Raw genomic sequence first — 14,238 nt, 5'->3', positions numbered from 1 at the left:
ACCACTGACCTTGCAAGCTTGTGACAAAGATCAGAAAATGAAATGCAGGGTGCTCACCCTACTATCTAATACATTGTAGGTATTCTCCCTTTTGATAATCGTCCACACTGCTTTCCAGATTCTTACTATTAAAAACAAAACACAAAAGGTGGTGCCCAGAAAATAACCGTGCTGGTGAGCATATGGAGAAACTGGAATCCTAATATACTAATACACAGCTACTTTAGAAAACAGTCTGGCCATTCCTCAAAAGGTTAAACAAAGTTACCATATGACCCACCATACCAACTACCAGGTATACATATAACAGAAATGAAAACATACAACCTCACAAAAGCTTGTACATGATTTTTCATAGAAGCATTATTTATAAATGCCAAAAAGTGGAAAGAACTCAAATGTTCATCAACTGATATGTGGATAAACAAAATGTGGTAAACCCATACAATGGAACGTTATTCAGCTAATAAAAAGCAATGAAGTACTGACAGATGCTACCACATGGATGCACCTTGTTTCAGCCACGGTTGAGTGGAAGAAACCAGTCACAAAAGACAACATATTATTTAATTCTATGTCTATGAAATGTTTGTAATCAGAATATATTCAGAGACAGAGAGTAGATTAGTGGCCCCCAAGGCTGGAGAAAGGGGTAACTGGCAATGGGTACATGGTTTCTTTTGTGGATGACAAAAATGTTCTAAACGTGATTGTGGTAATAGCTTCATTGCTGTGAAAAAACTAAAAACCACTGAATTGTACACTTCGCTTTTTCTTAGTAGGCTCCAAGCTGGGCTTTCCTCCCCAGAGCTATTCCAATATGGGGCTTGAACTCACGAACCTGAGATCAAGATCTGAACTGAGATCAAAACTTGGACACTTAACCAACTAAGCCACCCAGGTACCCTGGAATTGTACACTTTCAACAAGTGAATCGTATGGTATATGACAACTCAAGAGAGCTATTAAAAAAAAAAGGGTGGTCCCACCAACCTCCATAAAAACAAAGATATGTAAGCCATATCATTGAATAAATTCTTTGAACAATAATTTAACAAAATGATTAAAAAAGTTAACATGGCTCTAAAATCATGGTTTTCATCATTAAAAAAACAAAACAAAACAAAACAAAAAACGAGACGCTGCTTACCCAAATCTCTAACATGAGATAAATGTTTTTATGAGTTGAGGCTAAATATGAGAGGAAGAGTGGGAGGGACAGAGGGTGTTGAAGGGGTGGTAAATGAGGGGCAGAAGGAAAAAAATTGGTTTGTACTGCTTTTTATCTTTTACAGTGAAAATACTTCCTATTAAGTTTAATTTTCAAAATAAAATTTCATATTTGAAAGCAAAAAATCAGTTTTCAAATGGGAAGTGAGATTCTTAACCTGAGTGTCTGTTACATTCAGATAATCATTAGATGCTTTTTTAAACCCTTACAACAATCTACAAATAATACCTACTTTGTAGGCATTATTTTTCCTGTTACTGAAACTGTAGTTCTCTACTACATCATATATCTAGCTCCCTTTATGAACAATTATACAATATTAGTATAATTGCTTAAAATGTGGCTTTCCTGAATGCTCTACAAGGCCTATTTATATAAATACACAGGATATAGTGCAACCCTCTAATTTACTCATTCAGCAAATATATATTAAGCATCTATTAGGTACTTCAGGTATAGCAGTGAACATGTAGCTGTCACACCACAAATCATACATTCTTACAATGGGAGGCAGAAAACAGACACAAGTAAAATCATGAATGGTGCCAAGTGCTACACAGAGAATTAAATATATGACACACAAAGAAATAACTTGCTGGTTACTTTTTTACTGGATAAATAGAAAAAATAAATATAAAAACCTCTCTGTGGTAGTGATATTTAAGATGGGATCTTTAACAACCAGGTAAAGGATACGGAAACAAAATTATTAGCAGAGGGACCAGTTCCTGAAAACCTCCTAATGTGAAAGGATCTTGGCATTTCTAAGGGAGAAAAAAGGCCATCGCAGCATAAGTAGACAAGGGGGAAGAGAGATATAAAGTGAATGAGGACAACATGAGCAAAAATCAGCCAGGGCTTTATAAACCATAGGAAGGAGTTTGAATTTTATTCCATTGGTGACAGGAAGCCAACAGAGTGTTTTACAAAGGAGAGGAACAATCTGATTTATGTTACAGATCACGCTGGTGGCAGTGGGGTGAAGGAATTGGACTCGGGGGGGCGGGCAGTATGTGGGAACTGTTATAGTAGCACAAGAGAGAAGACAGTGCTCCAGACTACGTTGGAGGTAGTGAACAGGAAAATAACTAGGAAGGTGACAGGTAGATTCCGGAGGAAAAGCTGACAGAGCTTGGTGATGCACTTGTGAAACTGAAAACAGGAAACTTCATTTAAAATACATTTGGGGTGGAGGCTTTTGGGTTTTCTATGTAGAGTATCATGTCATTGGTGAAGAGGGAGAGTTTGACTTCTTTGCCAATTTGAATGCCTTTAATGTCTTTTTGTTGTCTGATTGCTGAGGCGAGGACTTCCAGTACTATGTTGAATAGCAGTGGTGAGAGTGGACATCCCTGTCTTGTTCCTGATCTTAGGGGAAAGGCTCCCAGTGCTTCCCCATTGAGAATGATATTTGCTGTGGGCTTTTCGTAGATGGCTTTTAAGATGTCGAGGAAAGTTCCCTCTATCCCAACACTCTGAAGGGTTTTGATCAGGAATGGATGCTGTGTTTTGTCAAATGCTTTCTCTGCATCTAATGAGAGGATCATATGGTTCTTGGTTTTTCTCTTGCTGATATGATGAATCACATTGATGGTTTTACAAGTGTTGAACCAGCCTTGTGTCCCGGGGATAAATCCTACTTGGTCATGGTGAATAATTTTCTTAATGTGTTGTTGGATCCTATTGGCTAGTATCTTGTTGAGAATTTTTGCATCCATGTTCATCAGGGATATTGGTCTGTAATTCTCCTTTTTGGTGGGGTCTTTGTCTGGTTTCGGAATTAAGGTGATGCTGGCCTCATAGAACGAATTTGGAAGTGCTCCATCTCTTTCTATCTTTCCAAACAGCTTTAGTAGAATAGGTATGATTTCTTCTTTAAACGTTTGATAGAATTCCCCTGGGAAGCCATCTGGCCCTAGACTCTTGTGTCTTGGGAGGTTTTTGATGACTGCTTCAATTTCCTCCCTGGTTATTGGCCTGTTCAGGTTTTCTATTTCTTCCTGCTCCACTTTTGGTAGTTTGTGGCTTTCCAGGAATGCGTCCATTTCTTCTAGATTTCCTAATTTATTGGCATACAGCTGTTCATAATATGCTAGAACTCATACAGCAATTTGGTAGCGTGGCAGGATACAAAATCAATGCCCAGATATCAATGGCATTTCTATACACTAACAATGAGACTGAAGAAAGAGAAATTAAGGAGTCAATCCCATTTACAATTGCACCCAAAAGCGTAAGATACCTAGGAATAAACCTAACCAAAGAGGTAAAGGATCTATACCCTAAAAACTATAGAACACTTCTGAAAGAAATTGAGGAAGACACAAAGAGATGGAAAAATATTCCATGCTCATGGATTGGCAGAATTAATATTGTAAAAATGTCAATGTTACCCAGGGCAATTTACACGTTTAATGCAATCCCTATCAAAATACCATGGACTTTCTTCAGAGAGTTAGAACAAATTATTTTAAGATTTGTGTGGAATCAGAAAAGACCCCGAATAGCCAGGGGAATTTTAAAAAAGAAAACCATATCTGGGGGCATCACAATGCCAGATTTCAGGTTGTACTACAAAGCTGTGGTCATCAAGACAGTGTGGTACTGGCACAAAAACAGACACATAGATCAATGGAACAGAATAGAGAACCCAGAAGTGGACCCTGAAATGCATGGTCATCTAATATTCGATAAAGGAGGAAAGTCTATCCATTGGAAGAAAGACAGTCTCTTCAATAAATGGTGTTGGGAAAATTGGATATCCATATGCAGAAGAATGAAACTGGACCACTTTCTTTCACCATACACAAAGATAAACTCAAAATGGATGAGAGATCTAAATGTGAGACAAGAGTCCATCAAAATCATAGAAGAGAACACAGGCAACATACTTTTTGAACTCGGCCACAGTAACTTCTTGCAAGATACATCCACAAAGGCAAAAGAAACAAAAGCAAAAATGAACTATTGGGACTTCATCAAGATAAGAAGCTTTTGCACAGCAAAGGATACAGTCAACAAAACTAAAAGACAACCTACAGAATGGGAGAAGACATTTGCAAATGACATGTCAGATAAAGGGCTAGTTTCCAAAATCTATAAAGAACTTATTAAACTCAACACCAAAGAAACAAACAATCCAATCATGAAATGGGCAAAAGACATGAAGAGAAATCTCACAGAGGAAGACAGGGACATGGCCAACATGCACATGAGAAAATGCTCTGCATCACTTGCCATCAGGGAAATACAAATCAAAACCACAATGAGATACCACCTCACACCAGTGAGAATGGGGAAAATTAACAAGGCAGGAAACCACAAATGTTGGAGAGGATGCGGAGAAAAGGGAACCCTCTTACACTGTTGGTGGGAATGTGAACTGGTGCAGCCACTCTGGAAAACTGTGTGGAGGTTCCTCAAAGAGTTAAAAATAGACCTGCCCTACGACCCAGCAATTGCACTGTTGGGGATTTACCCCAAAGATTCAGATGCAATGAAACGTCGGGACACCTGCACCCCGATGTTTCTAGCAGCAATGGCCACAATAGCCAAACTGTGGAAGGAGCCTCGGTGTCCATCGAAAGATGAATGGATAAAGAAGATGTGGTTTATGTATACAATGGAATATTACTCAGCAATTAGAAACGACAAATACCCACCATTTGCTTCAACGTGGATGGAACTGGAGGGTATTATGCTGAGTGAAATAAGTCAATCGGAGAAGGACAAACAGTGTATGTTCTCATTCATTTGGGGAATATAAAAAATAGTGAAAGGGAATATAAAGGAAGGGAAAAGAAATGTTGGGAAATATCAGGAAGGGAGACAGAACATAAAGACTCCTAACTCTGGGAAACGAACTAGGGGTGGTGGAAGGGGAGGAGGGCGGGGGGTGGAGGGGAATGGGTGACGGGCACTGAGGTGGACACTTGACGGGATGAGCACTGGGTGTTTTTCTGTATGTTGGTAAATTGAACACCAATAAAAATTAATTTAAAAAAATAAAATAAAATAAAATACAGTTGGGAGGTCGGAAGGGAGAGCTCTCACACCCTATCGACTTGTCATCAATTACAGACTCCAGATGGCAAGTGATTCGGAGCATTTTGTCCTGTGCTTGTTGGCCATGTCTATGTCTTCCTCTGTGAGATTTCTGTTCATGTCTTTTGCGCATTTCATGATTGGATTGTTTCTTTGGTGTTGAGTTAAATAAATTCTTTATAGATCTTGGATACTAGCACTTTATCTGATAGGTCATTTGCGAATATCTTCTCCCATTCTGTAGGTTGTCTTTTAGTTTTGTTGACTGTTTCTTTTGCTGTGCAGAAGCTTTTTATCTTGATGAAGTCCCAATAGTTCATTTTTGCTTTTGATTCCCTTGCCTTCATAGATGTATCTTGCAAGAAGTTGCTGTGGCCAAATTAAAAAAGGGTGTTGCCTGTGTTCTCCTCTAGGAAATTGGTGGATTCATTTAGATCTTACATCCATTTTGAGTTTATCTTTGTGTATGGTGTAAGAGAATGGTCTAGTTTCATTCTTCTACACGTGGCTGTCCAATTTTCCCAGCACCATTTATTGAAGAGACTGTCCTTTTTCCAGGGGATAGTCTTTCCTACTTTGTCGAATATTAGTTGACCATAGAGCTGAGGGACCATTTCTGGGTTCTCTATTCTGTTTCATTGATCTATGTGTCTGTTTTTGTGTCAGTACCACACTGTCTTGATGATCACAGCTTTGTAGTACAACTTGAAATCTGGTATTGTGATGTCCTGGCTCTGGTTTTCTTTTTCAGTATTCTCCTGGCTATTCAGGGTCCTTTCTGATTCCACACAAATCTTAAGATGATTAGTTCCAACTCTTTGAAGAAAGTCCATGGTATTTTGATAGGGATTGCACTGAATGTGTAAATTGCCCTGGGTAGCATTGACATTTTCACGATATTAATTCTTCCAATCCATGAGCATGGAATATTTTTCCATCTCTTTGTGTCTTCCTCAATTTCTTTCAGAAGTGTTCACCTCACACCAGTAAGAATGGTGAAAATTAACAAGACAGGAAACAACACATGTTGGAGAGGATGTGGTGTCCCCCTTTGCACTGCTGGTGGGAATGTGAACTGGTACAGCCACTCTGGAAAACTGTGTGGAGGTTCCTCAAAGAGTTAAAAATAGAACTACCTTATGACCCAGCAATTGCACTGCTGGGGATTTACCCCAAAGATACAGATGCAGTGAAAAGGCAGGACACCTGCACCCCAATGTTTATAAGCAGCAATGTCCACAATAGCCAAACTGTGGAAGGAGCCTTGGTGTCCACAGAAAGATGAATGGATAAAGAAGATGTGGTCTATATACACAATGGAATATTCCTCAGCCATTAGAAACGACAAATACCCATCATTTGCTTCAACGTAGATAGAACTGGAGGGTATTATGCTGAATGAAGTAAGTCAATTGGAAAAGGACAAACATTATATGGTCTCATTCATTTAGGGAATATAAAAAAATAGTGAAAGGGAATAAAGAGGAAAGGAGAGAAAAGGAGTGGGAAATATCAGAGAGGGTGACAGAAGATGAGAGACTCCTAACTCTAGGAAACGAACAAGGGGTAGTGGAAGGGGAGGTGGGTGGGGGGATGGGGTGACTGGGTGATGGGCACTGAGGGGGGCACTTAATGGGATGAGTGCTGGGTATATGTTGGCAAATCGAACTCCAATAAAAAAATATACAAAAAAAAATTACAGACTCCAACAAAGTAGTGTTTCTTGCATTTTCCAATAGGAGGAAGCCTACTTTACTACCCCAACAGGAGGAAGGAAAGTTTTTCTTCATGCCCAGCAAAACAGCTCTGTCAATGAGAAGCCATCATCCCCCTGAACTCTTGCTTTCCTCCAATAGACTTTCATTCAAAGCAGCCCCTCCCAACTTCCTCCTTTTCTCTATGAAGTTATGTTCCTCTCCTTTGATCTCAGGTCTTGCCTAGGGTTTTGCCATAGCTTGCAAGTACGAATTGCAAGTCTTCTGCCATTCCCAAAAAAATGGTAAAACAACTGGCTGTTTTATTTTTGAGGTCAACATTACTTGGTGATCAGAAGTGGGATCCAGAGAAGACTCCAACAACTCTGAGGCCAGTGAACAAACAGGTTCAGTGAATTCAGTGAATACATAGCTTTCTCCCAGACCCCGGAGTTTGAGAGTTAGTCTCTCCTGGATCCAAGCTGTGCTCTCTTTGCACTTTGAGCTCTCTGGCTTTACTCAGGATCTGTTTAAAAGCTTTATTATTTCTATTTTTGTTAACACTTTGTTCCTTCTGGCGAGTATTCCTGTGTTTTTCTGAACGTCTGGATTGACTAATGGGATCCTAATCCTCAAACTTTCTTAGGACAGCCTTCTTCTTGAGACCCTGATGGACTTTATGTCTAAAAACTATGATCCCTCCTCAAGCACACTGCTAATGAAATAGACCAACTTAGCTAAATTTAGAACTTCAATGACTATCATTGGGGACCTTTTGATCTCCTCAAGCTTCCTTCTCTCAAAACCAACCTAGAAGACCATAGCTCTAAAATTAAACAAATTGGATGGAATGCCTGTTTTAATTGGTACCTGGAGGCTTCCAAACATAGTCAGGGCTCTAAAACTGTCTCTTTGAAAAATGCCATTTCTAAATTAACTGAAGCTACTAAACAACTGAAAGAAGTCAAAAGGGTTTCTGAGTCCCCTCTCTGTTCCCTTGGAGTCTTCATCTCCACACTCACAGCAGCAGTCAGCATGTGCTCAGGCCACTGCTCTGCTGCCATCTTTCTACTTCCGTGCAGCGCTATCCTCAGCCCCTTCAGACCCTTCCTCATTCTACTCTTCTTTCTGAATTTCTATTTTACTCCGAACCTCTCCCAGCTCTCTTTCTCTGAACCTATCAGAACCCACCGCTTTAAAATCAAGCCCTCTAAGGATCTAACTGCTAAAGTAGTTTCTTATGTTCCCTGGAATAACGCTGAACTACAGGCTACAGTCAAAAACTTTCCCAAAGTTACTGAGGATCCTCATAGATTTGTTGAGGAATTTAACACAGGTATTCAAACTTATTGACTAGGTTTCTCAGATTTATATTAATTAGTTCACATGCTGGTTGGGGAGTGCCGGGCTTAACATTGGATGAAACTGGTTTGCTAGAAAAATCCTGAAAGAGATTCAGAAAAACAGATCTCTGACTTCTGGCAGGAGGCTGAACATTCACGAGAAGTCTTCACAGAGCAATTACAAAAGCTGTACCTAAGCCTGATGATTAGAACATCATTCAGGCTTGCACACAAAAACCTGATGAACCTGGTTATGATTATTACAATTGACCAGATTATTTTTAAGGAAAATTTTAGACGACAAGTCCACTCAAGTAGCTTTTAATTCTGTGTTCATTAACTGGCTAAACTGGATCTTTCCCTTCAAGTTAAAAGGACCAGGATGGAATGGGCAACTATGTCTGCCCCAGATTTAGTTAATTTAGCGAACCAGCTTGCCTACATCCTAGATGATCTGACTAAAAGTAAGGCCACTAAAATCCTTAATTTTCATCTCTAACAAATGGAGGCCCCTAAACAAACCCCAAACTCACCTGATGATCTGTCATTATTGTAAAAAACCAGAACTCTGGAAAAAAGACTGTTACAAACTTAAGCACTCCAAATGCCATCAAGTCCTTCAACTAATCTTTCCAATGTTTTCCTAATCCTCAGTAACTGGGCTCTGAGGAACTACAGGGGCTTGTCACAATTCTTTCTCTCAATTGGTTTAGAGAAACAACCCTCTGTCATGGTCCAAAGGGATGTTGCTTCAAATGATAATCTATAAAATTGACATGAGATGCCCAACAATTGGCCCCAGAGAAAGAAAAACAATATTGGAAATCTAAAAATTGTTGGTTTGATAAAAATAGAGAACTCTAGCTTGAGCCAAATAACAATCCAGCACTGCCAGAGTCTCAAAAATCTCATTACTAACCACTGCACATGCATTTATTGCTCTACTGATAAGACAGCCTTTATGAATTAATTCTGGTAGAGAAATATTAAAAAGCCCATAAAAATTGCCTACTTTGCTTGCCCCACCTGTCCAAAATACAAACCTAAGAAACCCATCCACACCAGCCCCTGGCATTTTAAATTGCCCCATGGACCACTCAAAGTTTGGCCAATGGATTTTATTCAGCTCCCCCTGTCTCGTGGATATAATATGTTTTGGTCATGGTCTGTTTTCTCACTGATCTGAAGCTTTCCCCTGCAGATAGGGTATGGCCTCTTCTGTAGCTAAAATCCTATTAGAAAAAAATTATTCCTACCTGAGGAAGCCTTCTCAAGCTTCACAGTGATCAGGGAACGGTCAAATTCATCAATAAGCCTATGCTGTTTGGCTGGTACTACAGCATTATCCCGGTGCTTACCAACTCCAATCCTCAGGCATTAATGGCCCAATCAACACATTAATAGCACCATTAAGACTCAATTGGCAAAATCTGTGAAGATACTTCAACTAACCTAGCCAAAAGCACTACAGTTAGGTCCTGCTAGTATATGTGCTGCCCAAGCAAGCACATAATAGGATCCTTCCAAATCTGAGATCCACCCCTTTTGTAACTCATTAATTCTCACACCATTTGAGATAGTCACAGGGCACCTGATGCACCTGGCTCCTGCCTTGTCTGACCCACAGCTGATAAAAAGAGATCCACTTCAATATTGTAAAGGCCTAATTGCTTTTGTTGAGAATAACCATGCTTTAGTAGAACTAGTTTCACAGCACATTTTCAGGAGACAAAGGCCTTAAGTGTCACATTGCAACCGAGAAATTTTTGTCTACTGCAAAAGACATCTCAAAAAGTTCTCTCTTCAACCTGTTGGAGGTGCCCTATCAGGTACTATTTACCAACCCTTGTGTCACCAAATTTCAAGAAACGAACTCCTGGATTCACATGTCACATCTAAAGAGAGCACTAAAGGGATCCCTGGGTGGCACAGCGGTTTGGCGCCTGCCTTTGGCCCAGGGCGCGATCCGGAAGGCCCTGGATCGAATCCCACGTCGGGCTCCCGGTGCATGGAGCCTGCTTCTTCCTCTGCCTGTGTCTCTGCCTCTCTCTCTCTCTGTGTGACTATCATAAAATAAAAAAAAAAAAAAAAAAATACTTGCTATAAAAAAAAATAAAAATAAAAAAAAAAAAATAAAGAGAGCACTAAACCCAGACTGGACCTGTAAATCAACTGGTGATCTGAAAGTAAAGTTTCCAGGAATTAAAGCAGACATCTGATAAAGACAACTTTCACAAAATGACTGGACTAGGCTTTATTTCTTGCCTCTCTTCCATGGATAGATAATGCTTACCCACATTTCCCAACTCCAGCAAAAGGGGGAACTTCTCTGATTATGGGATATGGCACCAGAAACCTCAATCTGCCCACAGCAAGTGATCCCTTAGCTCACCTACAAGTCATTTTGCTGGAAGCCCAATTGCCACTGCATGCCTAAAGTGTTCCCCAGATCCGTTTTATAAAGTTAGAACTTAAATCCATACATACGTATTCCCTGCCTCAATTTAACCCAACCCTAGGCAGGAGAAACAAGATCTCTTGAATACATATGTAAAACACACTGTGGAACAGCCAATATAAGTTAGGCCATTTGTAAGCTGGCTGTCATACCCATATATTCAGGAAAACTTTCAATATGTGATAACATGGTATTTGAGTCTTGGTTGAATAATGCTAATGCCTCTATACTGACAAATGGGTCCATAAATGCTAATACTTATGAGGGAGCCCTATGTGCAGCTACTGGCTACTCTTCTAACTGTGGAGGTTTTGGTAATGGCCCCTAGGCTTGGGCAATTCATTGTCTTGACAGCTGATGGATAAAAGGACAATGTGCTCCTGCTGTATTCACTGTTCTATTTTTGGTTCACAACAAATTAGCAGCTTCCTATCGGTCTATGTCACTAAACCTTCGTGGTCATCTGAAATGAGAACTTCCAGGAGGCATGAAATTCCAGGTTTGCCTCCATAGAGAGAATCTTTCTCCCTGCAGAGTAAGTCTAATAGACACAATCAGAAAAATTTCCCTAAAATTAAGAGAGCTGGTCAATTCTACAGCCAAAACAATAGCAACCCAACGATTATTCAACTCGCTGGCTAAAGTAGTTTTGAACAATCACATAGCTCTGTATTACTTACCTTCTGAGCAAGGAGGCATAAGTGTGATAGCAGACACCACCTACTACACATGGATAAACTCTTCTGGAAAAATAGAAACTCAACTGCACAAAGTTAGGGGATAAGCACATTGACTACTGAATTTGATAAGCACATGACTAATGCTGAATTTCACATGATTCTCACTGGTCTTTTGTTCAGATGGCTTTCTTCAGACCTAGGGTCATGGTTCAGAACCATCATACAATTTGGAATTGTCATGTTCCTTTTAGTTATGTTTTGTATAATAATTTTTAAGTTTTGCATCTGTTGCTTGTCAAACTTTGTAGAAATCATGTACCCAATAAGGTGATGCTAGCTCACCACTTCAAGATGATCTCTTACACATATGACTTCAAAAAGATATAGACTTTGTATGGGAAATGCCTGAGAGTTTTCCTTCCTAAGCTTCCTTGTTATTCAAATATGGTCCAAAATGGGTTCTAACTGCTATACACTTTCTGACGTGGGACATGACACCCAGGAAAGGTCCTTTCTGGCACTGAGACATGGATGACCCAACTCTTGGTCACTGATGCTTTTGAGGAAAGATCTGGATCAAAAGGGAATAATGTGAAAGTAAAGAAAGAAAACATTTGAAATACAATCAGGAGGCCAGAAGGGGGAGCTCTCATGCCCTATTAACCCATCATCAATTGCAGAACCCACTGGCAAGAAACGGGACCTTGCACTTTCCAGCAAAGGAAAGAATGAATTTCCCCAAGCAGAGCAACTAGCTCAGCCAGTAAGAAACAGCCACAACTCCACCAATGAGAAACTGTGACCACCCTGAACTCTCTCTCTCCTACAAGGGACTTTCATTCAAGGAAGCCCTTCCCAACTTTTCTCATTTTCTCTGTAAAGTAATGGTTCCTCTCCTTTGGTCTCCGGACTTGCCTATGGTTTTGCCATAGCCTGCATGTTCTGAATCGTAGTTTCTCTGTCATTCCTAAGTAAACCCACTTTGCTGATAAAATAACTGGCTGCTTTATTTTCAAGGTTGTCAAACTGATTGCATATTAGAAGTGAAAGAGAACTGAAAGATGAATTTCTTGTGACACAAGTTTACAAAGTTCACAATGTAGCTTTTAAAAAGATTAAACTTACCTCTCTCATGAACTGCTCAAACTCTTCATCCAGCTCTTCTTTGGAATAGTGAGCCATAATCAAGAATTTTCACTTCCCAAGGTAAACATTCCAAAGTATTTACAACAGTGGAAACACTAAATAACAAGAGATAAGTATGCTCTGAAGAAATTCATATCACATTAAGAGCAACCTGACTTGGGGATCCCTGGGTGGCGCAGCGGTTTGGCGCCTGCCTTTGGCCCAGGGCGCGATCCTGGGGACCCGGGATCGAGTCCCACATCGGGCTCCCGGTGCATGGAGCCTGCTTCTCCCTCTGCCTGTGTCTCTGCCTCTCTCTCTGTGACTATCATAAATAAAAAAATTAAAAAAAAAAAAAGAGCAACCAGACTTAAACCTCATGCATTTGTCTTATGGTTTAGTATACATGCACAATTATTGACCAATAACCTTGACAAGAGATCCTGAATTCATGAATAAAACTGCTTTGGAAAAGCAGCTCTCACAGTTTGCACTGTACTTAGGGTCCAGAATTACATTTTCATTGTTAACACCCAATTGTTGAAGGGTGGTCTCCGCAACATTTCCTAAACCTATGGTGTGTGTGTGTGTGTGTGTGTTATTTAATATCCCTGAAACAAATCAGGCCCTCTCAAGGAATCTGTCAAAAACTTAAAAATAGCAAGTCCAAAAGGCCATTTCTTTTCTGCAAAGCACAGGACAGAGTTTGTGTCGCCCTATCATTCGGTCTGTTATCAGTGCATATGAATAGTCTTGCAAACCAGACTGTTTCTGGATACAGACAAAATGCAATTCATTAAGATTCAAGGTCTACCTAAAATAGAGTTAGTGGAGTGTACAGATCAAAACGAATTGTGTTCCTTTTGGAGGGAGGGAAAGGCAACAAAACTACGCATAACTTGTAACGTAAAGCTCTCCCCACCTGTCTAATGAACCCAATTCATTCGTTTAAAGAACCCCGGCCAGTATCTTTCCCAACCTGCAGAGTATCAACTCCCGGCCTCTAGCATTTCTGATCAGTGCAGGGGGTGTGCAGTTAAGGTCCTGCCCCAAGATCCTGGGCGGAGGGGGAGCCCGGCTCCAGGAAGCGCGGGTTCCAGAGCGGCCGGAAGACAAAGACGCACTTGAATGGAGCGTGGGCGGAGGAGGGGGAGTGGCCCGCGGGCCTAAAGCCCTGAGGAGCGGGTCTGAGGACACTCTGGGTCAGGGTCCACCGAGCGGGAAGCCTCACCTACCTGTCTCTGAGCTCCGCGCCATCCCAGACTTCTCCGGGGAGGGCCCAACAGTTACCAGGGTAACACACTTCAGCCGCCTGAAACCCGAGTCACATGACTCGGGCCGGTCACGTGGCTTGCCGGCCCCACGGGACAGCGGTTACTGTCTTTTCTCCGCTACGAGAAGGTGGCAGTTGCTGCGGCTCAGAATAATTTGGAGGGTAAGAGCCGTCGCTGCTGCACCAACGAGACTCCACAGCTTTTTCTGTGCTCCTTGGAAAACTGGAAGGCGCGCGGCGGCGGGGAGGGGGGCGGTTCTCGAGAGGCGGAAGCCAGGCATGCTGGGTGTTGTAGGCCGAGCGCGTAGCTTCCTGGGAAGTGTAGTTTAGCTCCCTAAGTCCTTGTATCTCCGCACGTCTCGTTTCTTCTAACGTTCCCCACCTTTGTGG

At 41.1% G+C, this 14,238-nt stretch overlaps 1 protein-coding gene across 6 annotated transcripts in view; it reads right to left on the bottom strand.

Moving 5' to 3' along the window:
- CEP162 (centrosomal protein 162) overlaps window positions 1–14,032 on the bottom strand; it is a 94,996-nt gene extending 80,964 nt beyond the window's left edge. For 3 of the 6 annotated variants that reach the window (XM_041771249.1, XM_041771212.1, XM_041771232.1), the window contains exons 1-2: window positions 13,811–14,031; window positions 12,576–12,691 (exon numbers count right to left, since the gene is read on the bottom strand). In XM_041771249.1, the coding sequence (XP_041627183.1) occupies window positions 12,576–12,632 (57 nt within the window). In that variant the 5' untranslated portion in view covers window positions 12,633–12,691; window positions 13,811–14,031. Of the gene's footprint in view, window positions 1–12,575; window positions 12,692–13,554; window positions 13,635–13,810 lie in introns of those variants that run through there. The other 3 variants (XM_041771257.1, XM_041771240.1, XM_041771221.1) reach the window with 3 other exon arrangements.
- Window positions 14,033–14,238: the final 206 nt, after the last annotated feature.

The sequence above is a fragment of the Vulpes lagopus genome, chromosome 1, assembly GCF_018345385.1.
Source record: "Vulpes lagopus strain Blue_001 chromosome 1, ASM1834538v1, whole genome shotgun sequence".
NCBI classification, from domain to species: Eukaryota; Metazoa; Chordata; class Mammalia; order Carnivora; family Canidae; genus Vulpes; species Vulpes lagopus.
The sequence above is the reverse complement of the archived record's forward strand: the minus strand, read 5'-3'. Positions and strand labels throughout refer to the sequence as shown.